This window comes from Salvelinus fontinalis, chromosome 1 (assembly GCF_029448725.1).
Source record: "Salvelinus fontinalis isolate EN_2023a chromosome 1, ASM2944872v1, whole genome shotgun sequence".
Lineage (NCBI taxonomy): Eukaryota > Metazoa > Chordata > Actinopteri > Salmoniformes > Salmonidae > Salvelinus > Salvelinus fontinalis.
In genome coordinates, this window is record NC_074665.1 from 50526139 (window position 1) to 50551997 (window position 25859).

General features: G+C 41.6%; 1 protein-coding gene across 3 annotated transcripts in view; it reads left to right on the plus strand.

The window, feature by feature from the left end:
* LOC129857260 (apoptosis-stimulating of p53 protein 2-like) overlaps nucleotides 1-25859 on the plus strand; it is a 53097-nt gene that overhangs the window by 5201 nt on the left and 22037 nt on the right. For 2 of the 3 annotated variants that reach the window (XM_055925326.1, XM_055925334.1), the window contains exons 2-8: nucleotides 10906-11053; nucleotides 14685-14798; nucleotides 17568-17638; nucleotides 18152-18253; nucleotides 20313-20472; nucleotides 20607-20788; nucleotides 22241-22405. In XM_055925326.1, coding sequence (XP_055781301.1) covers nucleotides 10906-11053; nucleotides 14685-14798; nucleotides 17568-17638; nucleotides 18152-18253; nucleotides 20313-20472; nucleotides 20607-20788; nucleotides 22241-22405 — 942 coding nt within the window. Of the gene's footprint in view, nucleotides 1-10905; nucleotides 11054-14684; nucleotides 14799-17567; nucleotides 17639-18151; nucleotides 18254-20312; nucleotides 20473-20606; nucleotides 20789-22240; nucleotides 22406-22644; nucleotides 22687-25859 lie in introns of all 3 variants that reach the window. The other variant, XM_055925317.1, reaches the window with a different exon arrangement.

Sequence of the window (25859 nt, forward strand, 5' to 3'; positions counted from 1 at the left end):
ATCTGCTGCTGAAGAAACTGCAGAAAAAAGATCTGGTAAACCGAAGCACTTCGGCATCTTCCACCCTCTCGCGCAGCTGCCAACCTGAGCAGAGACACTTGCTGCTAAGCAGAGAGCGCACTGAACAGATTGCAGTTGCACTTGGCCAAAATCAATTCCAGTAATTAATGAAATAATTATACATTTACTGTGACACGTTGCGACCGGTTTCTGGTTGGCTTGAAGGGCATTCTAGAGCGTGCATTATTTCCATTTAACGCATGGTATAATTGTATGGTTTTGAAGTTCTTACATGTTATTTCGATTTTCATAATAGTGTAATGAAACAGCAGGGAGCAGGTCTCGAACCCTCGTCCTTCGAGCCCGAGGTCCGGCTCGCTATCGACTGTGCCGCAAAAACATGCTCGTGCGGCAGAGCCGATTTCCGCGCTTATAAACCCAGGGTCGTTACACTACTCCCTCCTTTCAAAGAGCGCGTCCTCTCGCTAGCTTGCGACTCTACGTCTTACAGGAACGCGCTCACCGTCCAAGCACCCGCACTGTCATGGATGCAAGGTCCGATCACTTCTGACACCAATGTAATGAAACAGCAGGGAGCAGGTCTCTTTCCCTCGACTTTCTAGCCCGAAGTCCAGCGCGCTATCGGCTGTTCCGCAAAAGCATGCTCGTGCGGCAGAGTCGAGCTAGCTAGTAAACATGCTAGCTACTTCAGTGGATGTTGTCACCTTTCTACTGGCAAATTAATACATTTCTAAGGGCTAAAATGTTCATTTAAACATACTAATCAACTCAGGGCTCTGTGTTCTCTAGAAAATAGTGCAATGCCATGGAAGGTCATGTGTTGTGGAACACACCTTCCACGTCTGGTACTATTTTCCAGAGAACATAGCCCCTCGTTGAGTGTCCCTAGACATTTTGGGACAGAAAAACACTTTCAGTATAAACTTAAAAGATTGAAACAGATATAAAGTATGGACCTATACAATTTGTAAATAATATAGGCCTAATCTTTGAGAACTAACAATCACCAAAATAAGAGCCAGAGTCGGAGAAATGCAGGAAATTTGCTTTAAAACTACAAAAACTTGTCTCAGCTCCATGGAGAAATTTGTAGAATTGAAGGAAATGGGTTTAAAAATGTCTACGCCACCAAGATGGGGCCTCTAAAATTCAGACGGGCTGATGGTGCTTCTGCCATGTCCACCACCCAAGCCCCTTTTTGATCCCAATAAATCCCTGGAAGTGATTTGTAGAGGAGTGATTATGTTATATGCTAAATATTAATATCTAGATAGGTTACTGTGTCATGTACTTTACAGCTGGAGACTCTGCTGAATAGCCTCAGTCATAAATGTTCTGAATGGATTTCCTCCCCATAGCAGCTGAATGAGAATGGTTTTAGGTGTAGCTACTGAATCTGACCCTTCAGAAGAAGGGAGAAGGCACAGCACCATAGAATCACCCGACCAGGTGTCTACTTACCTGGCATAGAATCCAGAGTGGTGGATTCAGGTGAAAGGGGCAAGGGTGTGTGACTATACTGTAGAGAGACTGACACAGTAAGGACATTGGGTGTCATGTCAGGGGCATTAATCCTCGTTCACCCATGGGGATGAGAGAGGCCAGAGCAGAGCACTGCAGCAGCCAGGGTTGGTCAGAGGAATTTGGGTCCTACACTCACTCACCTGTGCCAATGATCTCGTTATATTTTATCCTGCTTGTTCCAAATTCAGCTTAATAAAGAAATCAAAACCTCTTAAGGATCTGACCTTTTTTATTTTTTATTTTATTTATTTTTGTATAAATTTTCGCCTAAAATGACAACCAACTCTAACTGCCTGTAGCTCAGGACTTGAAGCAAGGATATGCATATTCTTGATACCATTTGAAAGGAACCAATTTGAACTTTGTGGAAATGTGAAGTTAATGTAGGAGAATATAACACATTAGATCTGGTAAAAGATAATACAAATAAATAAAAAGCATTTTTCCCCCCATCTTTGAAATGCAAGAAAAAGGCCATACTATAATATTGCAGTTTAGGCGCAATTTAGATTTTGGCCACTAGATGGCAGCAGTGTGTGCAGTTTCAGATTGATCCAGTGAAGCGTTGCAATACTGGACCATATTTGTGCTGAATTGGTCAATTGATACGCATTCAAGTACATAACTATAGAGAACATACAAAAATGATATGGTAATACAAAATTTTTGTTTACACACTAGCAGGAATGTCATACATGATGGATCATTAGCTTTATACACTAACTTTCACACGTCTAGATGGCCGGGCGTGGTGGGTGTGGAGCCAGAGACAGCAGGGATTCAAACCGTAGAACCCAGTTCTTATATTTGAATATAAAAATGGATTTTATCAATCAAAACTATGCTACATTTTATCTCTGGGACCCTCAGGATGACAAATCAGAGCAAGATTACTGAATATAAGTATATTATTATCCTTCAGAGGTGAATGTATCAAACCAGTTGCCATGATACATTTGTTGTTGTTGTGCACTCCTCAAACAATAGCATGGTCATTTTTCACTGTACTACCTACTGTATATTGGACAGTGCAGTTAGATTAACAAGAATTTAAGCTTTCTGCCCATATAAGACATGTCTATGTCCAGGAAACTTTTCTGTTACTTACAACGTCATGCTAATTACATTAGCGCACGTTAGCTCAACCGATCCCGTAGAGGTTAACTTGTCCCTTCTAAAATATCAATAAATGGGATTGGGGTTGTTGATCAACTCATTTGCCTAGTGAAAAAAAAAAAAGTTTGTCTAGGTTAGGGAAAAATACGATTCTTGTTAGTTGGCTCATTCAGATTAATTTGGCTCCCATTTCTCTTTTCTCTTGTAGAAGGCTCATAGTTGCCTCACATCACAGTATAAAATGCAGAATGGAGAGACCATGAAAGGAGGAGTTTGGAGGGAAACATGGTGCAGTGCAGACAGAGACTGGAGGTTATGCTGAATTTAAGTAGGCAGTGACGTAGCCTACTGCAGACTACAGCACAAGTTGTTAGCTACCGCTCTCACCAATGACCTTCCCTCCTCTGTCTTCCCCTTTAGTGGCGGTAGATGAAAAGGAATAATGTATAGAATATTCTGCCATGCGTTTTTGAAGGACTGCCCAGCTGGAGCAGATCCAAGTCTTCAGGCCCAGAGTTCTGCAGAGAGGACGGAAAAACAGATGCACACACCGAAAGATGCAGCCTGTCTTGATGCAGTCTATTGACTTCCTTAGAGGGGGCTCGTCGCTCAACAAGACCTAGCTGGATCGCTTTATCACCCTAGGAATATATGTAATGGACAGAGACTGTGTGTGCATGCATATGTGCGTATGGGACCCGGCAGCATGTCGTAGGTAACTCTGACTAGGTGCACACGGTGGTATTGATGTTTGCTCTCTAAGCAGGCCTTTAGTTATTAACTAGTTACTTTGACATTGAAGTCTATAACTCTTACTATGCCTCATGTTTAGTCCTGGGGATCTGATAATGCAAACTGCTAAGGGGACAGTTTTGATACCCCCCCCTTCTCTCATGGTAACTCAACGAAATAGATATTGAGTTTGTACTAAAGGAGAATAACATACAGTAGTATCGACCCTTATTTTGCTGGACAGTGTAGCCTACATAAATCGTATTTCTTTTGCAGCACCACATGTGTCGTAGGTAACGTGTTCATTCTGTTTGAGTGGGAGCGGCACACACACACACACTGCCCTCATCCTACTTCTTGTAATTGGCTATTTTAAACCCAGTAGATCTGAAAGAATGCCTAAACAACTGCAGAGGCCTGATAAGCCGTTCCCCCAGCAATCTGCCTTAATGGTTAACGTTAGGATTGGGAGTAGACCAGTCTGATCTTAGATCAGGCCAGTCAATACCTCAATCCCATTGGGCTAGGTCATCATGACTCTACAAGGTGTGTGTGTGGGTGGGTGGGTGGGAGGGGTGGGTGGGCGGGTGGGTGGGTGGTGTGTGTGAGAAAGGCACAACATTTCCCACTTGGTCAATCTTGTTTGGAAGGGCAGCAGGATGTAGCATGCACGCAACACACACACATGCACACAGGAACCCCCTGGGAGGGTACGGTAGTGTCATCAGCTGTGGCTGCTCTCCTGCTCTCAGAAGTGCTTTCATAAAATGAATCAGACAGACAGACAGGCTTTGATGTTGTTCTGCGTACCAGCGGCTTTCATCAGACAGACCCATGCCTGTCTAGTCACAACAGGATATTGTATGCACCTGCTATCTATAATTTGACTGGCAGCTGGCACACTCTTCTAGGACATTATTAGAAACCACCCATGTTCCTCAAGTGGGTAATGCAGCACAGCATCTGGTTCCATCCCCTCTTTTTTTTGGTTATGATACTGAAATTAAACCTTCACTTTCAGGGCTAATATACTAGGCTATGTTTTTGATAGTGTATAACTATTGTACCTTAGTCATTGCTCCTGATTGCTGACCTGTGCAGGTTTTTGTCCCTGAAGTGTCTTATCTCCATTCAGACCATGTAGTACCCTTGGCCTGTGTGTTACTGGAGATCTACGGTGATGCTGAAGCTGCTACGCTCTCTCTTGGGTGAAAGTGTCAAGGTTTAGACTAGTACAGTCAGTGGTTCCCAACCAGGGTACTAGGACCCCTGGGGGTACTTCGCCTATCCCCAGAGGATACTTGAGAAGACTCATGAGACCATAGGCTTACTGGTAAAATGCACATGAGGGGGTACTTCAGGGATACTCTGAGCAGAGCATAACTCAGTTGGTGGTACATTAACCGAAAAAGGTTGTGAGCCACTGGACTAGTACATTGCTTTTTTATGGCTTGGGTTAATTGTTTTGATACTGAATAGGAATATCAGATTAATGTAGGCCTATTTGTCTTAGACATTTTTTGCTCTGCTTCGTTAAACAGCTGTTATGCTGTTTTGTTATTTCTTCATCGACTCATTAGGTTTTTATTGACCTGTGTTTATTTCTCTGGCTGTGGCGTTAATGAATATTTTAATGAGCTCTGGGGTAGTGTCTCAGCACCACTCTCCACACTTTAGTGCACTTTTCTACTGCACTTCCACTCTCCCGTTCTGCTCTAGCATTTGTATTAACTTCAACATTATTATAGATCATGTTGACATAAGAGAATGAACGTCGTAGAAAATTGTTTCATCAGGACATTGATAAAATAAATGGAATTTACAGGTAACTGCCAAAATAAAGGAAACGCTAACAACTTGACATAATAGGGCATTGGGCCACCACGAGCTGCCAGAACAACGTCAATGTACCTTGGCATAGAGTCTAGTGTCTGGAACTCTATTGGAGAGATGTGACACAATTCTCCCATGAGAAATTCCATAATTTGGTGTTTTGTTGATGGTGGTGGAAAATGCTGTCTCAGGCACCGCTCCAGAATCTCCCATAAGTGTTCAATTTGGTTGATCTGGTGATTGAGACACACACACCCTTTAAACCCCCTATGGTCCTTTGAGACCTCTCTTTGAAAGTCACAGATCTATCCTAGCCATGGTAGCCAAAAAAATGGGTAACTGGGCATTTCTATACATGACCCTAAGCATGATGGGATGTTATTTGCTGAATTAACTCAGGAACCACAACTGTGTGGAAGCACCTGCTTTCAATATACTTTGTCTCCCTCATTTACTCGTGTTTCCTTTAATTTTGAAAATTAACTGTATGTGCTACTTGTTGGCAACAAATGGGCAATATACTGGCCATAATATGCAGTACTGTATATTTTTTGTATCCACCACTCCTCTCTAATCTCTTCCTCTTCCTCTCTCGTGATATATTCAGAAGTATTTTACATACAATGTATTTTGTGTGAAAGAGAGGGAGAGATGTAGGGAGGGGGATGAAGGTCAGGAGTAGAAGCCACCAAGTGCCAACTCATCCAGTGTAGGCTGAGAGAGAGCGCAATGGCATGGTCTGTCTGGATCATTAACTTTAGTGCTGAGCCCCAGAGGGCTTTACCTTATGTCACAACTCTTTCGCTCTCTCTCTCTCATTACACTCTCTCTCCCCCTCCCTATCCCTCTCTCCTAGCATTAACAGAGTCCTCTGGATGTCCTACATTCCTTGCAAGAGCTGATGTTGTCAACTGCTGCCTGTAGTGATTTCTGGGTGACTTTTCCTGTCCTGCTGGGATTTAAAGCACATTTAAAGGGCTAATCTATTGCATTGAAGCTCAAAGGGAACTCCATGCTTGTCTTACATGATTTGTTGCCCCCACACAACAACCAAGCAGCCATAAACGATCATGTATCTGGGTCACTGTTATTTGAAACGTTGCAGAGCAAATCTGGCAAACCCCTCCTGCAAAGCTGAAGCTTCTACCCTCCTAGAGCTGTTGAATGATCCACACACGCTGTAGTCCAGTGGTTCAAAAATCGAATCTAATTTTATTGGTCACATACACACATTTATCAGATGTTATTGCGGTTGTAGTGAAATGCTTGTAAAGAAGTGGAGTGCTGGGTCGAGGTTGAGGTTTCCCTTCTGCGCAAAGGCTGATCCCAGATATTTGGCACAGATCTTGGATAAGCTTTAAGCACAGATCTAGGACCAGGACAAAAAAACAACAGCAACTAAAAACTCTTCAGTGTTTAGGAACTTAATGAGGGCAGGGGGCTCCCCTTTTAGGTGACGTTTGTGAGAGATTTGTCTGTCATTGTTAACCCTTTCTCTTTATCTGGGGTGGTACTTAGGAGGGTTGGCGTGAATCACTGAAACCACTGTGACCCTTTCATTTACAACCCCCCCATCACCCTATTGTAGTAAGCCAAGCATGAGCTATGGCTTATTACCTAATTGTTCTATAAAGTGTCCATTTGCGTCCTAATTTACCAAAGCTACTGGTTAGGTCTGGACCACCTCGATTATCTGCATCATCAGCAGTGATTTTAATTGTTTGTATTGGGCGGTTACTTTTGATTACTTACACCTGCACATTTAAAAAGAGAGAACATTTATGGTTAGAATGGACTCGTAGAAGTATGGCTACCTAGTTAGGACAATGTCAGTGTTCTGAAAAGACAGAATAAGTGAATGGAATGTAGTTGATGCCTTTTTGGAATCTGCTCTAACTGTTCTGGTGCTCTCACTTAAAGCCACACAAGGATAGGAACCCATTTTAGACCATTGAGATCCAGTGACGTGTGTGGAGCCCACTCCTTTGAACATTGTGCCTTCGGAAAGTATTCAGACCCCTTGACTTTTCCACATTTTGCTACATTACACCCTTATTCTATTTTTTTTTTATCCCTAGCATTCTACACACAATACGCCATAATGACACAGCAAAAAGTTATTTAGAAATTTATGCTAATTTATAAAACATTTAAATCATACCTTATTGACATAAGTATTCTGACCCTTTGCTATGAGACTCAATTGAGCTCAGGTGCATCCTGTTTCCATTGATCATCCTTGATTTTTCTACAACTTGGAGTCCACCTGTTGTAAATTCAATTGATTGGACATGATTTGGAAAGGCACACAACTGTCAATATAAGGTCCCACAGTTGACAGTGCATGTCAGAACAAAAACCAAGCCATAAGGTCAAAGGAATTGTCCCTAGAGTTCCGAGACAGGATTGTGTTGAGGAACAGATCAGGGGAGGGTACCAAAACATTTTCCTGCAGCATTGAAGGTCCCCAAGAACACAGTGGCCTCCATCATTCTTAAATGGAAGAAGTTTGGAACCACCAAGACTCTTCTTAGAGTTGGCCGCCCGGGCAAACTGAGCAATCGAGGGAGAAGGGTCTTGGTCAGGGAGGTGACCAAGAACCCGATGGTCACTCTGACAGAGCTCCAGAGTTCCTCTATGGCGATGAGAGAACCTTCCAGAAGGACAACCATCTCTGCAGCATTCCACCACTCAGGCCTTTATGGTAGAGGGACCAGACAGACGCCACTCTTCAATAAAAGGCACATGACTGCCCGCTTGGAGTTTGCCAAAAGGCACCTAAAAACACGATTCTCTGGTCCGATGAAACCAACATTGAACTATTTGGCCTGAATGCCAAGCGTCACATCTGTGCTCTTATGGGAACTGTCAACTGTAGGACCTTATATAGACAGGTATGTGCCTTTCCAAATCATGTCCAATCAATTGAATTTACCACAGGGGGACTCAAATCAAGTTGTAGAAACATCTCAAGGATGATCAATGAAAACAGGATGCACCTAAGCTCAATTTCAGGTCTCAGAGCAAAGGGTCTGAAACTTATGTTAATAAGTTATTTCTGTTTAACATTTTTAATATGTTTGCAAAAATGTCAACCGTTTTTTTGCTTTTTCTTTATGGTTTATTGTGTGTAGATTGACGAGAAAAACTATTTAATCCATTTTAGAATAAGGCTGTAATGTAACAAAAATAAATAAAAGTGAAGGGATCTGAATACATTCCGAATGCACTATACACTTAGTGTACCAAACATTAGGAACACCTGGCCTTTCCATGACAGACTATCCAGGTGAAAGCTGTGATCCCTTATTGATGTCACCTGTCAAATCCACTTCAATCAGTGTAGATGAAATGGCGGAGTCAGGTTAAAGAAGTAATTTAAAGCCTTGAGACAATTGAGACATGGATTGTGTATGTGTGCCCATTCAGAGGTTCAATGGGCAAGACAAAAGATGTAAGTGCCTTTGAACGGGGTATGGTAGTAGGTGCCAGGTGTACTGGTTTGAATGTGTCAAGAACTGCAACAGTGCTGGGTTTTTCACGCTCGAGTGTCCCATGTGTATCAAGAATGGTCCACCAGCCAACTTGACACAACTGTGGGAAGAATTGGATTCAACATAGGCCAGCATCCCTTTGGAATGCTTTTGACACCTTGTAGAGTCCATGCCCCGACAAATGTAGGCTGTTGTAAGGCCGAAAGGGAGTGCAACTCAATATTAGGAAGGTGTTCCTAATGTTTTTCTATTTTCAGTGTGTTTATATGGACACACCTACTCGTTTAAGGATTTTTCTTTAGTTTTACTATTTTCTACATTGTAGAGTAATAGTGAACACATAAAAATTATGAAATAACACATGGAATCATGTAGTAACCAAAAAAAGTGTTAAATAAATTTAAATGTATTTTATATTTGAGGTTCTTAAAAGTAGCCACCCTTTGCCTTGATGACAGTTTTCTACACTCTTGACATTATCTCAACCAGCTTCATGAGATAGTCACCTGGAATGCATTTCAATTAACAGGTGTGCCTTAAGTTAATTTGTTGAATTTCTTTCCTTTTTAATGTTTTTGAGCCAATCAGTTATGTTGTGACAAGGTAGAGGTGGAATACAGAAGATAGCCCTATTTGGTAAAAGACCAAGTCCATATTATGGCAAGAACAACTCAAATAAGAAAAGAGAAATGACAGTCCATTACTTTAAGACATGAAGTTCAGTCAATCTGGAAAAAGTCAATTGTGGTCTCCACAATCACCCAACATCAACCCATTTGAGATGGTTTGGGATGAGTTGGACTGCAGAGTGAAAGAAAAGCTGCCAACAAGTGCTCAGCATATGTGGAAACTCCTTCAAGACTGTTGGAAAAGCATTCCAGGTGAAGCTGGTTGAGAGAATGCCAAGGAAAAGGGTGGCTACTTTGAAGAATCTCACATTTTAAATATATTTTGTTTAATACTTTTTTGGTTACTACATGATTCCATATGTGTTATTGAATAGTTTTGATGTCATTACTATTATTCTACAATGTAGAAAATAGTAAAAATAAAGAAAAATCCTTGAATGAGTAGGTGTGTCCAAACTTTTGACTGGTACTGTGTGTGTGTGTGTGCGCTCACACAGGTAACTGACAAAATAAAGGAAACACCAACATAAAGTATCTTTAGTAGGGCGTTGGGACACCACGAGCCAGAACTGCTTAAATGCACCTTGGCATAGATTCTACAAGTGTCTGGAATTTTATTGGAGGGATACGACGCCATTCTGCCGACGAGATATTCCATAATCTGGTGTTTCGTTGATGGTGGTGGAAATACTATCTCTAGCGCCGCTCTAGATTCTCCCATAAGCATTCAATTGGGTTGACATCTGGTACCTGAGACAGCCATGGCATATGGTTGACATCGTTTTCAAACCATTCAGTGACCACTCTTGCCCTGTGGATCTGGGAATTGTCATCCTATGGGAGCATAGCCATGGAAGCCAAAATAATGGTCAAAATTACAATGCTAAGCACTTTTAGTACCTCAGTAGGTAGAAAGACGCTATATAAAGCCAATCCATTATTTTTATTTATTTGTTTAATTTTATTTAACTAGGCAAGTCAGTTTATAACAAATTCTTATTTACAATGACGGCCTACCAAAAAGCAAAAGGCCTCCTTAGGGGTCGGGGGCTGGGATAAAAAAATTATATATAAAATATAGGACAAAACACACATCACAACAAGAGAGACCAAAGACAACAACATAGCAAGTCAGCAACACATGACAAAACAGCATGGTAGCAACACAACATGGTTGCAGCACAAAACAGGGTACAAACATTGTTTGGCACAGACAGCAGCACAAAGGGCAAGAAGGTAGACAACAATACATCACGCAAAGCAGCCACAACTGTCAGTTAGAGTGTCCATGATTGAGTCTTTGAATGAAGAGATTGAGATAAAACTGTCCAGTTTGAGTGTTTGTTGCAGCTCGTTCCAGTCGCTAGCTGCAGCGAACTGAAAAGACGAGCGACCCAGGGATGTGTGAGCTTTGAGGACCTTTAGCAGAATGTGACTGGCAGAACGGGTGGAGGATGAGGCCTGCAGTAGATATCTCAGATTATTGTTAAGATGGCCGGCCCAGAATTTCATGTCATCATGTTAATATCCTGTGTTTGTCTATCTCTGCCCCTCAGATGTTCTTGACAGTGTACCTCAGTAACAATGACCAGCATTTTACCGAGGTGCCCGTTACCCTGGAGACGCTGTGCCGGGACGTGGTGGAGCTGTGTAAGGAGCCCGGAGAGACAGAATGCCACCTGGCTGAGATGTGGCGCGGATCTGGTGAGCCTTCTCCCCTTTACACCTGTGGATCCTGTCAATCTGACAACTAACACCTGTAGAGGTCTGTGAAATAAGGAACCTGGACCAGTAACAATACCTATGATCTAGTGATTACATGAGGAACACATCTAGGCTAATCTTCTAATCAAACTTCAAGAGCATATGAAACATAAATAGAGAGTGTGTTGAGACAAAATACTATTTTGGAAAGCACACAAAGAATAGAGGTGTGCTGACTGTGTGCCAACTGGCCAGACTTGATGCTTCCTCTGAGGAGCTAAACTTTGTCTGTGTCTCTGTTGCTAATAAACTGGGTGTGTTATTCCCTAAAAAAACAGTTGCACACTGTTTTGCGGTCTGCACTGATGTAAAACTTTCTGTGTGTTCTAGGCTTGGGCGATATACTGTTTATACAGTTTTTTTTCCTAAAATATTTGGTTTGCTAACTTGCTAGCTAAGTGCCTAGATGTCAAGATCAAGATTTTTGGTTACAGCAGAGACATTCAAACCCCTCCTGGATCAAGATCCCTGTTGCCTAAATTGTTTTATTCGTCAAAAACATTAGCACACGTTGTGTGCAATTCCGGTAATACCGTATGCCCCGGTATGATACAGAAACGGTATGACGGTATGAAAATCTGGATACTGCCCTACCCTAGTGTGTAATGTCCTGATTATTTGACTGTCCTTTTTTTTGTTAAGAGTGACAACATGAACGATGTGGTTGGAACATTCTAAATACATTGCTGCAATAATCAACTATGTGATTAGTACTTCTGTATAATGAAGAGAAGATAGATGAGGGTGTTAAAGGTTGGAGTGGTTGACTAATAGGCCTGTTGGATCAGAACCAGCTCAGCTGAAAGCATCAACAACATATCTTTATCCTTCCCTGAGGCACCACCTCTCTGGGACATGAAGTGAAAATGTGACTCGTTTCAGGAAGCTATGCGTATGTCACGTGTCACTACTTCACTGGAGAGGCATTTGAATGTAAACATGTATTTTTTTAATCTAAATGTGTTTTTTGGTAGAAATGCCTTCTGGAACGTGAACTGCCTTAATAAGAAATGTGTATGCCATCTGTAAATACGAATACAGTTGTTACATTTACGAGCCTAGTTGGTTTAGCCACGGTAAAAGTCAGGAACCTTCCCACTAGCCATGCTTGTTAGAGATAATGGATGGGCTGGGCATGCCGAGAGATGAGTTCGGATTGGTCTGCCATGTAGCACGTTTCTGTCTAATAACAAAGGGCTACTCTATGTGTAGGTAATCCTTTCTAACACAGCTTTTTTTTAATCCCCTTTTCTCACCATTTTTCATGGTATCCAATCGCTAGTAATTACTATCTTGTCTCATCGCTACAACTCCCATACAGGCTCAAAAGCCATGCGTCCTCCGAAGCACAACCCAACCAAGCCGCACTGCTTCTTAACACAGCGCGCCTCCAACCCGGAAGCCAGCCGCACCAATGTGTCGGAGGAAACACCGTGCACCCGGCCCCCTCGGTTAGCGCACACTGCGCCCGGCCCGCCACAGGAGTCGCTGGAGCGCGATGAGACAAGGATATCCCTACCGGCCAATAACCCTCCCTAACCCGGACGACGCTAGGCCAATTGTGCGTCGCCCCACGGACCTCCCGGTCACGGCCGGCTGCGACAGAGCCTGGGCGTGAACCCAGAGACTCTGGTGGCGCAGCTAGCACTGCGATGCAGTGCTCTAGACCACTGCGCCACCCGGGAGGCCCCTAACACAGCTTTTTTTAAAGATATCACAATTAACTACAAAAGTGTTGCTCTCCACTTTCTGGAGGACAGTTTTGAAATCAGTGGAATGCCCGGTGGAAGCAGAGTGTGATAGCTAAGGAGATGGAGAACATTCTGGCGTTTGATTGCAAATATGTGGAGGGAGTCAAAGAGAACACACGAAGGCTGTTGTATAAAAAACCTGTCTCCGGATTACATCTTCAAACTAAGGGCAACCATGGCATCCGTGACAGAGAGGGAGAAGTTCATCCATGGTTACTGGTAATTGAGTCTAGTTTGCTACATTTTCAGATATTATAAGTTTCTCAAATTTTCTCCCGAAAGTCGTTTCCATCAAGTTAAAGAGTACTGTTAGCTAGCTAGTTAACATGACCTAGCTGGCTCGCTAGCTAAAGTTACATGTATGATCTGTGTAGTATTATTATTTGTATCTCAGAGCCATTTGAATTGCTACATGTCTAAACAAAAGACTCCACTATGCAAGTTACCATTTCACTGTATCGTTTACACCTTCTGTATCCTGTGACAAGTACATTTAGATGTTAGTTTATATAGTGTGTGTTTACCAGAGATAGTAACGTGAAGAACAACATGATCTGCGCCAAATTCAAATTAGGATACAACGTTAGGCCAAGTTCTAAAATTCTCCGGGAGAATGCCCTGCTTTTATTTCATCATGATCACATCCATAAACTATTTTCTGTAATTAGCTTGCCATCAACTTGTTGTGAGTTTATTTTCCTGTAATAATGAATACAAATTAGCTGAAGTTAAGACGTTGTCAGCTATATAATGTGGTCATTATTTGACCTGGCTAGCCTGCTAACTTAACATTTTGCTAGCTAGCTAACAAGCTAGAAACGAACCAAAACATTGCTTAGAAAGTTGCGTTTTGTTGCCTGGTTTGCTAGATTGACATATACTGAATTCATGTTCAAACGGATAGGTTTATTGGCGTTAAATTATACCAGTTATGCAACCCACATTACACACACCTGGCAACCATCGTTATGCACACCTGGACTTCATCAGTACCTTGATTACTTCCCCTTTTATTTAGCCCTCAGTAGCCTCAGTCTTCAGGCAGTATTGGTTTGTTTTCATGTTCAGTACGCAACTCCTGTTTTGTTCATTTGCCTTTCATCATTGTAATTCAACTCGACTTCTGCACCTGCTCCCTGACTCCCTGTGTATACATGACAAAGGGCCATTTTCTCAAGTGGGGTTACACGTTTTTCAACTTTCAAAGCAGAATTACTTTCCCAGTGTTCCTCAGCTGTAGTGTATGATGTACCATTTTCTAGCTATGTCTCTACTTTTATCCAATGTTTAAAAAAAACACAATTTCAAGTTTTGCTACTTAAGTCTTGATTAAATGCATATCCTCAAAATGTAGACTAGCGTCCCCCAGTCAGTCAGTGGGGTCTGATCGGATTCACAAACCACACGACACATGTCATACGACACACACATTGACTGCTTTTCTTTTGAGACTAAATTACTAACATTTACAGATGAATGTATGTTTGTCCAATGCATGGGTGCTGGATTGGCAGTTGCATGCGTGTACATTTGTTCTACTCCTGTCACTTTAAACCAATGATGTAAAACACATCAATACTGCTAGGCAGGGTTAGAATTAAACACTGATCTTTTTTAGGATGATGGTGGGTTTAAACTTTTTCATTTTATAGGAAGGTGCCCATGTCATTATTTCCAAATCTTGGGTGGTGCAAATATTTGTGCTGGTTTATTGTTTCTCCAAGCACCACTAACTCGATTCCATAACATCCTAAACCTGTGAGTGTGTGTTCTCTAGTCTAACCCCTTCTTCTCCTCCCCACCTCCACTCTCCCCATCAGAGCGACCTGTAGGAGATGGGGAGCGGATGTTGGACGTGCTTCAGCGCTGGGGACAGCACAGGGCAGAGGTGCGCTTCTTCCTGCGTCACGACCGAGCACCCAGCAGAGAATCAGGTTAGTTCCCAACCACCTAACAGGATGAGATGGATACAGAAGAACAAAAGCATGCCACACACCACACATACAGCACCAGTCAAAAGTTTGGACACACCTACTCATTCAAGGATTTTTCTTTATTTTTACTAATTTCTGCATTGTAGAATTATAGTGAAGACATCAAAACGATTAAATAACACATATATAATCATGTAGTAACCAAAAAAAGTGTTAAATCAAAAATATATTTATATTTGAGAACCTTCAAAGTAGCCACCCTTTGCATTGATGACAGCTTTGCACACTCTTGGCATTCTCTCAACCAGCTTCATGATGTAGTCACCTGGAATGTTTTTCAATTAGCAGGTGTGCCTTGTTAATTTGTGGAATTTCTTTCCTTCTTAATGCGTTTGAGCCAATCAGTTGTGTTGTGACAAGGTAGGGGTGGTATTCAGAAGATAGACCTATTTGGCAAAAGACCAAGTCCATGTTATGGCAAGAATAGTTCAAGTAAGAAAAGAGGTCCGTCAATCTTGATGCAAAGAGCATTAAGCGCTGTGTTGAAACTGGCTCTCATGAGGACCGCCACAGGAAAGGAAGACCCAGAGTTACCTCTGCTGCAAAGGATAAGTTCATTAGAGTTACCAGGCTCAGAAATTGCAGCCCAAATAAATGCTTCAGAGTTCAAGTAAAAGACAAATCTCAACATCAACTGTTCAGAGAAGACTGCGTGAATCAGGCCTTCATGGTCAAATTGCTTCAAAGTAAGCACTACTAAAGGACATGAGAAAGAAGAAGAGACTTGCTTGGGCCAAGAAACACGAGCAATGGACATTAGACCGGTGGAAATCTGTCCTTTTGGTCTGATGAGTTTGGTTCCAACCGCCTTGTCTTTGTGAGACGCAGAGTAGGTGAACGGATGATCTCTGCATGTGTGGTTCCCACCGTGAAGCACGGAGAAGAAGGTGTGATGGTGTAGGGGTGCTTTGCTGGTGACACTGTCAGTGATTGATTTAGAATTCAAGGCACACTTAACCAGCATGGCTACAACAGCATTCTGCAGCGATACGCCATCCCATCTGGTTTACACTTAGTGGGACTATTATTTGTTTTTCAACAGGACAATGACCCAACACACCTCCAGGCTGTGTAAGGGCTATTTAACCAAGAAGGAGAGTGATGGAGTGCTGCATCAGATGACCTGGCCTCCACAATCACCCGACCTCAACTCAATTGAGATGGTTTGGGATGAGTTAGAGCGCAGAGTGAAAGAAAAGCAGCCAACAAGTGCTCAGCATATAATGCCTTCAAGACTGTTGGAAAAGCATTCCAGGTGAAGCTGGTTGAGAGAATGCCAAGAGTGTGCAAAGCTGTAATTTCATAGTTTTGATGTCTTCCCTATTATTCTACAATGTAGAAAATGTAAAAATAAAGAAAAACCCTTGAATGAGTAGGTGTGTCCAAACTTTGGACTTGTACTGTATATACACATGTTCATAAACACACCAGACAGTGTAAAGACACAGCCCTGTTGTCAATTACTTAACAAGTTGTTAGAAAGTAGAAACTCGGATGGCCCTCCCTCCCCACAAGGCATGGATTGTACAACAGAAGCCTAAGACCCCCTTGATCCACATATGCCTACAGATTTCTATTACAAGTCTTCAAATCCCAGACAAGCCTTCATTGACCTAATGCTCCAAGGCTGTCATTGTGAAGGGGTGTTCAAATCACATCTCTATAAATGAGTTAGTCCTCTGGTGGTGGGGATCCTCTCAGCCCCTCATTGCGTAACTACTAAGCCCTTGACCCCTCACAGCTTGGATCTGGCTCTGGGATTAGATGGCTGTTTTCCTTTCTGGCCATTTTAGCCTGCTCTTTTTTCCCCACACTGTTAGCTTGTTTGTACTTAGGCCATGTCTTCGTAGTTGGCGCCCATTGCGTTCTTTCCGATAGAGTTAGTTAGCCGTGTTAGTTAGCCTTGTGATACAATCAGCTAACTAAGCATTGTGTTTTCTCCTATAGAGAGAGCTTAGCCTTTTTTTCTCCCATCTCTCTTCTTTCTCATAAAGTGAGCTTAGCTAGCTACCAAAAGAGATGGCTATTTGCTCCATTAAGTTAACAAAGTAGCCTATTAAGTTAATTTGCCAATGTGATATCATTAGCTTGTAGGCTAATTATTTATCCAGAGTTAGTTTAGCGTATTATTTTGCCCCTGAGTAGTCCCCAGGCATAGCCCATGATTGTAACAGAGGTTGTCCAAAACTATTCTTTAAGTTAGTTGGTAAAGGCTTTATCTAGGGCCGGTGCTCAAGGGATTAGATCAGGTTCATTGGCTCCCTAAAACCTCCCCAACCACACAAATACGCTACGCATGTGCACATACACACATTCTGACTCGATGAGCAGCTCCTCAGAAACCCAGAGTGCTGTAGTAAATTTGGAGATTATGACCTGTCTCTGCCGACACTGATCTCTTTGTGCTGGCTGAGTGGTTTAGCTCGTTGCTAATGCTGGCCAGTCTGTATTTGTGTAACCTCCTTGTGAACCCTACTCTCCAGCTGAAGGAACCTTTTGCAGAACGTGTGTCAGTGTATGGTATCTGAGTGAGCAATCGCTTTTTCAGTCACTCATATCAGCTGTAATTCCAACGAACACTTTGCGAGAGTTTCTCATAGTTTCCAAAACAGACTTGGTGGCTTTTTAACGTTCCCAGTCCCCAAAAAAACTGCTACTTTACTCTTCTCTCCGAGTGTCTTTGACTGAGGTTTTGAACATGTGTTTCAGGTGGCTCCCGAGGATCAGACTCAAAGAGGAATGGAGTGAAGAGCCCCTCAGATAGACGGATGGAGAACGGGGTGAGTCCCGAAACCATTGACTTTAGACAAACACTTGGAGACCTTTTGAAAAGTGTTTCATTCAGTCACTCACTTTGTGCAGTATACAGTTGCTAATTGCAGAGTGTACATGTACATTTCCTATCCTATGAGTCGTTGGACTGGGCTATGTTTGACCATTTCCTCTCCCTGCTCTTGGTATGCTGGTGTTAGTTTCAGACTTTTAAACCTGTAACAGCTATAGCTTCCAAAGAGAAGGAGCGGGAAAAACAGGTTTGGTTACTCCTGTGTCACCAATTGCACAAAAAAAATCCCTATATTTGAGCTTGTGCTATTTACCCACATGCAGAGACTGTATTTGTTCTACTTGGCTTCAGGCCTGTCCTGACAGATGCAAAACACATATTTCCCTTGTTTTGGAGTGAGAGAGAGAGAGGGTATTTGTACGTAGACTATTCAGTGTTTGTCTTACTTGGCCAACTCTCGTGTGCGTGTGCGTTGGCGTGTGTAGCTGACTCTCTTTCTGTTGTGCAGGTGTCGGCCCCACGGATGGACATGACTCTGGCTGAGCTGCAGGAAATGGCTGCCAGACAGCAGCAGCAGATAGATGCACAGCAGCAACTCCTCGCCTCCAAGGTAACGAGGGAGGGTAGAAAGAAAGAGAGGGGGGATGGAAAGGGGCTAATGAGACATGGATGAAGAAAGAATGCAAGGGCGAGCAAGTGGGGTCGGATGAAAGACAGAGATGCTGAGAGAGCAAGAGAAAGTGAAAGAGGGTGGGTAAAGTGATGGAAATAAATGGAGAGATTGAAAAACGGAGATGGGGTGAGAGACAAAGAGGGACGATTAAAGGTGAGGACAAAGTGATAGAGATAAGTTGAGAAGGGGGGGTTATCAGGGAGCGAAAAAGGTTTTTAAGGAATAGGAAGAGATTGCAAGATAACCCTTTTGATGAAGCATCTGGTTCATGGGATGACCTTGACCTTGAGTTACCTTGAGAAGGTAACAAACAGGAAAATCAAAACATGTTATGTCACATGCACCAAATACAAGTGGTGTAGACTTTACAGTGAAATGCTTGCTTATGATCCCTTCCTAACAATGCAGAGTTAAAAAAAATAATAATAATAAAAAACATTTAATAAAATAGTAAGACAAGGAATAAAATAAAATGCACAAGAATGGAGCTATATACAGGGAGTACCAGTACCAGATCAATGTGCCAAGGTACGCGGAATGTGAGGTAGATATGTACACGAAGGCAGGGTAAAGTGACTAGGCATCAGGATAGATAACAATAATAGTAAAACAAAGAACAGTAGCAGCAGCAAATGATGAATGTAAAAGTGTGTGTGTGTGTGTGTGTGTGTGTGTGTGTGTGTGTGTGTGTGTGTGTGTGTGTGTGTGTGTGTGTGTGTGTGTGTTTGAATTGTCGGGTTTTGTGTGGGTGTGTGTGTGTGTGTGTGTGTGTGCTTTCTTGTGAATGACCTCCATTACTGAGCGCAAAGTTGATTGCATGTGTCTCATTGAAACATGGCTGTCATCAGACTGTAGTGCTGCTCTTATTGAATCTTACCCCCCGGACTACAGCTTTTCATATTCTAACAGGAAAGGGGAAAAAGGGTGTGAGGTCAGCCTCTATTTTTTACTAATGGTCTCCGCTGTAAGGACATTTTGCTTGGCAACTTTGGGTGTTTTAAGCATCATGTTTTACTGTTTAAATGTCAGCCACCAGTACTGGCCATAACCCTGTATAGATCACCAAGGCACTAACCCACTTTCTTTACTGATGTATCTGAACTATTGTCTATTGGCCTTAAGAACTATGCTAAAGTCATTGTCTTGAGTGATATTACACCTTCCTTTTGTGATGATTTAATTGATAACTTTAATAGCAAATTAAGGGCAACCATTGATGCCATAGCTCCAGTAAAGTTGAAAAAGGCCACATCGCTTGGATGAGTGAGGAAACTAATAAATTTAAGAGAAATTGCAGAAAGGCAGAGAGGAAGTGGAGAAAGTCAAAGTTGCAGGTCCTTTATGCTATTCTGAGAGAGCAAGTTGGCATATACAGTACCAGTTTGGACACCTACTCATTCAAGGGTTTTTCTTTATTTTTACTATTTTCTGCATCTCCTCCATGCCTTACTGCATTCCATGTCTGAAATGTGCTGTATAAATAAAGCTTGATTTGATTTGATCAAGCAGGAGAGCGGCCAAGTTAACATGCCTTGCTGGAAAATACACTATTGTTTTAAAGTATAACCTTTCTCAGGAGATTCATGTCACGTTTATGGCACAATGAGTAGTTCATTGTTAAACTTTGACTGTAGTGATATTCAAATGTTAAATTATAACTAATGACAGGTACTGTATATTTGGCAGGATAGCATGCCAGAAAAGCAGCATTTAATATAATTGAAAACAGGTCATCACACCAAAATTACATACATTTAAAATTATATAGTAGGCTGTCAATTAAATGATGAAGTAAAAAAATGACTTTGTTCAGGGAAGGTGTAGGAGCAGCTGCTATGGTTTATAAAACAGCAATCCTCCGTAACCATCCTCTTTCTTTTCTCTTACTCTCCCCTCCACAGGAGCAGTGTCTGCTACCTGAAGCCACAGCAGAGGCAGCAAAAACACTGTAATACCGCAATCTCTCCTCTCTCCTCTCGATTCCCCCTGTCTTTAGGAGCAGCGTCTGCGCTACATGAGGCAGCAGCAGCAAGCGTCGGAGCAGGAGAAGTTGCAGCGTCTCAAGGAGAATGTGGAGAACCAGGAGACCAGGCTGAAGAAGGTCCGGGCCATCAAGGGCCAGGTGGAGCAAAAACGCCTCAGCAACGGCAAGCTAGGTGAGCACAGTGTTGCTATGAATGGGCGAGGGATTGGTTGTTGTTTGGATTGATTGAGCGGTGAATTGATTGGGGGATTTGTGTAGGATGACTGACTGATCGATTGGTTCTAACCTCCTCTCTCTCGTCTTTAGTGGAGGAGATAGAGCAGATGAACAGTCTGTTCCAACAGAAGCAGAAGGAGCTGGTGGTGGCTGTGTCCAAGGTGGAGGAGCTCAGCAGACAGCTGGAGATGCTCAAGAACGGCAAGATGGACTCCTTCCACGACAACCAGAGCTCTGTGGGTGAACTGGACCGCCTCTACAAGGAGCTACAGGTGTGATTGGAGTTTGCAGATGTGGGACAATTGAAAATTCCATTGCACTTGAACTAAATCCCAGGAGCTCAGTTGTTAGAAAGTGTTTTACATATGCATGCTATTTAACCAAGGTCTGATTCCAAATCACGTACATTTTGTATGTGGCTTGTGTGGGACTCAAACCCTTAACTATCTATACTACCATGCCATAACTAATCAACTGAGCCATCAGAACCACTGGTTCATAGCCTCATACAGTGCCTTAAGAAAGTATTCACACCCCTTGACTTTTTTGACATTTTATTCTTTTACAGCCTGAATTTAAAATTAAATTGCGATTATTATTATTTTTTTGTCACTGGCCTACACACAGTACCCCATAATGTCAAAGTGGAATAATGTTTTTCGAAATGTTTACAAATGAATTAAAAATGAGGAGCTGAAATGTCTTAAGTTAATAAGTATTCAACCCCTTTGTTACGGCAAGCCTAAATAAGTTTAAGACTAATAATTTGCTTAACAAGTCACATAAGTTGCATGGACTCACTCTTTGTGCAATAATAGTGTTTAACATGATATTTGAATGACTACCTCATCTCTGTACTCCACACATACAATTTTCTGTAAGGTTTCGTCATTCAAGCAGTGCATTTCAAACACCGATTCAACCACAGACCAGGGAGGTTTCCAATGCCTCACAGAGAAGAGCATCTATTGGTAGATGGGTAAAAATGTTAAAAAGCAGACATTGAATATTCATTTCAGCATGGTGAAGTTATTAATTAATAATTAATTAATTAACACTCAGTCACTACAAACATACAGGCGTCCTTCCTAAAAACCTAGTTCAGTCTACTTTCCAACAGACACTTGGAAACAAATTCACCTTTCAGAAGGACAATAACCTAAATCACAAGCCCAAATATACACTGGAGTTGCTTACCAAGACGACATTGAATGTTCCTGAGTGGCCTAATTACAGTTTTGACTTAAAACGTCTTAAAAATCTATGGCAAGACTTGAAAATTGCTGTCTAGCAATGATCAGCAACCAACTTGACAGAGCTTGAAGAATTTTTTAAAAGAAAAATGTGCAATTGTATTGTACAATCCAGGTATGTAAAGCTCTTAGAGACTTACCCAGAAAGACTCACAGCTGTAATCGCTGCCAAAGGTGATTCTAACATTTATTTACTCAGGGGTCTGAATACTTATGTAAATCATATATTTCTGTATTTAATTTTCAGTAAATTTGCTAAAATTTCTAAAAACATGTTTTCACATTATGGGGTATTGGGTGTAGATGGGTGAGAAACAAAATACATTTTTAGCAATTTTTAATTCAGACTAACACAACAAAATGTGGAATAAGTCAAGGTGTATGAATACTTCTGATGGCGCACTGTATGTCCTCTACCCTGTCCTCCATCCTAGTTCAGCTCTCTGACATTGCATCTCTTGTCCCCTCTAGCTGCGTAACAAGCTGAACCAGGAACAGAACTCCAAGCTGCAGCATCAGAGAGACAGTCTGAACAAGCGCAACCTGGAGGTGGCATCTATGGACAAAAGGGTCAGTGAGCTCCGAGACCGCCTCTGGAAGAAGAAGGCCGCTCTGCAGCAGAAAGAGAATCTGCCTGTGAGTGTACACACACGCACATAGTGTACATGCACATATACTGTACACGCACAAACGCATGCGCTCTCGCACACACACATGCACACACATGAGTCAGAACACCTACTTTGACATCTTAAGACTTTGTGAAAGAAATGGAAATGTTTATAGTGAAGCACACCCCATCAAAATTGATAACCTGAGCGCCCCCTTGGGGCTGTAGAATATAAACACAACTGTATTTTGTTTACCTCTGAAAGCCCCAGATGCCCTGGCCCTCAGAGCCGGCCTCTATCAAAAAAGTAAGACTCCTCAAGCCTGTCTCTTGCTGCCTTTCTGCACTGACAAACAAATCACTGACTCACAGGACTGAAATACCCTCAGATATCTCCTTCCACAGTTCACTTTTTCAATCTCTCTCTATTTAGTGTTCTTCAACCCTCGTCCCTGGGACCCACAGAGTGGGGGCTTCTCCCAGCCCAGTACTAACACCTGATTAAGGTATTTTAGTGCTTGGCTGGAGCAAAAGCCTGCACCCAGGTGGCTCCCAAAGATCCGGATTGAAGGACACTGGTGGAATGAATCATTGTTTTGATCCTTGTCACAGGGTTGATTTTGCTATCTCAGTTTACACTCAACATTCCCTCTCTTCAGCCCAACTTGGCAAAAACAACTCCAGGAGAGGGGAGGAGACTAGAGCTTAGGCAGGCAGGCAGACAGGCAGGAATGCCAGAGGAGATGGTATCACTGCCTGGTATCTCTCTGCTCCTCTTCCTCTGAATTGTTTTTGACTCCTGTGGTTTCCATTGCACTTTTTAATCTATGTAAACATGGAACTTTTGAATCTGTCTTTGAAAGATTTTGTGAGGAAATTGTCAGGACACATGAGATTTGCTGTAGCTATTAGTGTACTAGAACAACGTGTAAGGGTGAGGAGTGTTTGTCAAATGGAAACTGATTTGCTCAGGCACTCAAATTCTTAAATTACGTTAGTAAATCCCAGGCATGATTTATTATGATTTTACATGTTTCATGTGGTGGGCAATTTACAGAATCTATCCTCTATCAGTGGTATTTTAATAGAGAAACAAAACCACTGTCAAATGAATAGACAACACCCTTTACTTTCCTCCTTGATAACTCTATCATGTTGTATCTCAATCAAACTAACTTAATGTGGGGAGTCTAGATTTACAGTGCCTTCAGAAAGTATTCTTACCCCTTGACTTATTCCACATTTTGTTGTTAGAACCTGAATTCAAAATTAATTAAATATGTATATTTTTACTCATCTACACACAATACCTCATAACTACAAACTGAACAAATGTTTTTAGAAATGTTTGCAAATTTATTGAAAATGAAATATAGAGATATCTACTTTACATAAGTATTCACACCCCTGAGTCAATACTTTGTAGAAGCACCTTTTGCAGCGATTACAGCTGTGAGTCTTTCTGGCTAAGTCTCAAGGAGCTTTCCACACTTGGAAGGTGCAACATTTGCACATTTATTCCTTTGAAAATTATTCAAGCTCTGTCATTGGTTTTTGATCATTGCTTGACAACCATTTTCAGGTCTTGCCATAGATTTTCTTGTAGATTTAAGTCAAAACTGTAACTTGGCCACTCATGAACATTCTGTCTTTTTGGTAAACACCTCTAGTGTAGATTTGGCCTTGTGCTTTAGGTTATTGTCCTGCTGAAAGGTGAATTAATCTACCAGTGTTAGATGGTGAGCAGACTGAACCAGGTTTCCTATAGGATTTTGCCTGTGCTTAACTCCATTCTGTTGTTTATTTATCCTGAAACATCCCCCAGTCCTTAACAATTACAAGCATACCCATAACATGATGCAGCCACCACCATGCTTGAAAGGGGATTTGCCCCAAACATAACACTTTGTAACTACAATGTTGTTGATCCATCCTCAGTTTTCTCCAATCACAGCCAATAAACTGGTGAAATCCCTGAGCGGTTTCCTTCCTCTCCGGCAACTGAGTTAGGGAGGAAGCCTGTATCTTTTTAGTGACTGGGTGTATTGATACACCAACCCAAGTGTAATTAATAACTTCACTTTGCTCAAAGGGATATTCAATATCTTTTTTATTTTTTATCCATCGACCAATAGGTGCCCTCACTGGTCTTTTGTGGTTGAATTTGTGTTTGAAATTCATTGCATGAGGGACCTTACATATGTGTGGGGTACAGAGATAAGGTAGTCATTCAACAATTATGTTAAACACTATTATTGCACACACAACTTATTATGTGACTTGTTAAGCACATTTTTACTCCTGAACATATTTAGGCTTGCCATAACAAAGGGTTGACATTTCAGCTTTTCATTTTTAATTTAGTTGTAAAAATGTCATAAAACACAATTCCACATTATTGAGTGTTGTGTGTGTGTGTAGGCCAGTGACAAAAACAAATCTAAATGGAATCCGTTTTAAATGCAGGTTTTAACACGACAAAATGTGGAAAAAGTAAATAGGTGTGAATACTTTCTGAAGGCACTTAATCTGTCCGTTTGAGTAACTTTATGCCTACTAGTCCAAGTTTAAATTTTTTAAATTTTATTATAATTTAAAGGGCCATTTCCCAAAATGTTAATCTCCTGCACCACCCAAACATCAACATAATATTATGTGAAAATGACAAGTTTCTATGTGTTGTAGTCATAAAGATGCACACAAAGTGTTTTTGGATAATGTCATCGAAAAATCATCTGGTGTGTATTATGTGATTAACCAACTACTACTAACCTTTGCCCTACTCATAGTTGGTTAAAATCACAGGATGCACACCAGATTTCATAAGTGTCGCCAGATGGTGTCATCAGAACCACTTAACTTCCTGTTTTTTACTCAACATAGAAACACACCACTTTCACATTTTGGTATGGTGCTGGAGATGATGAATATGAAGTTGAAAATGTTTCCTTAAAAGTGTGCATGTCACTGATCACAATATTCCCTGGTTCATATGATATTTGATATTCATATGATATTTGCATAGAGAATGTCATAAAGTATATATTAAGCTGTATATGTACAAATGTGACCACATTTGAAATTGTGTTTTTTTACATGAGATAAAATAGATTCAGAGCTAGAGCATGGTATATCGTACACTGCAGTTGAGGAACAATAGGAAAGTAATTCTGGTTTTGAAGTTGATAAACTTGTAACCCCACTTTTGAGAAAATGTCCCTTGAATGTTTTGGTACACCTTCTGGAGAGCTCTTTGTCTACACCCATTCAGTATCGTTCACACCCTCTTAAGCCCCACCCAACTCTTTAAGGATTCACATGTGAGGCCATGTGATAATCAAATAAAATCTAAGTTAATTTGTCACATATACAGGTGTCAACGTTACAGTGAAGTGGTTACTTGCATAGTAGCAATATAAAAAACAGAAGTGTACAGATAAAAATATTTTATTATTAATAGATGACGCTTACCCGACACAC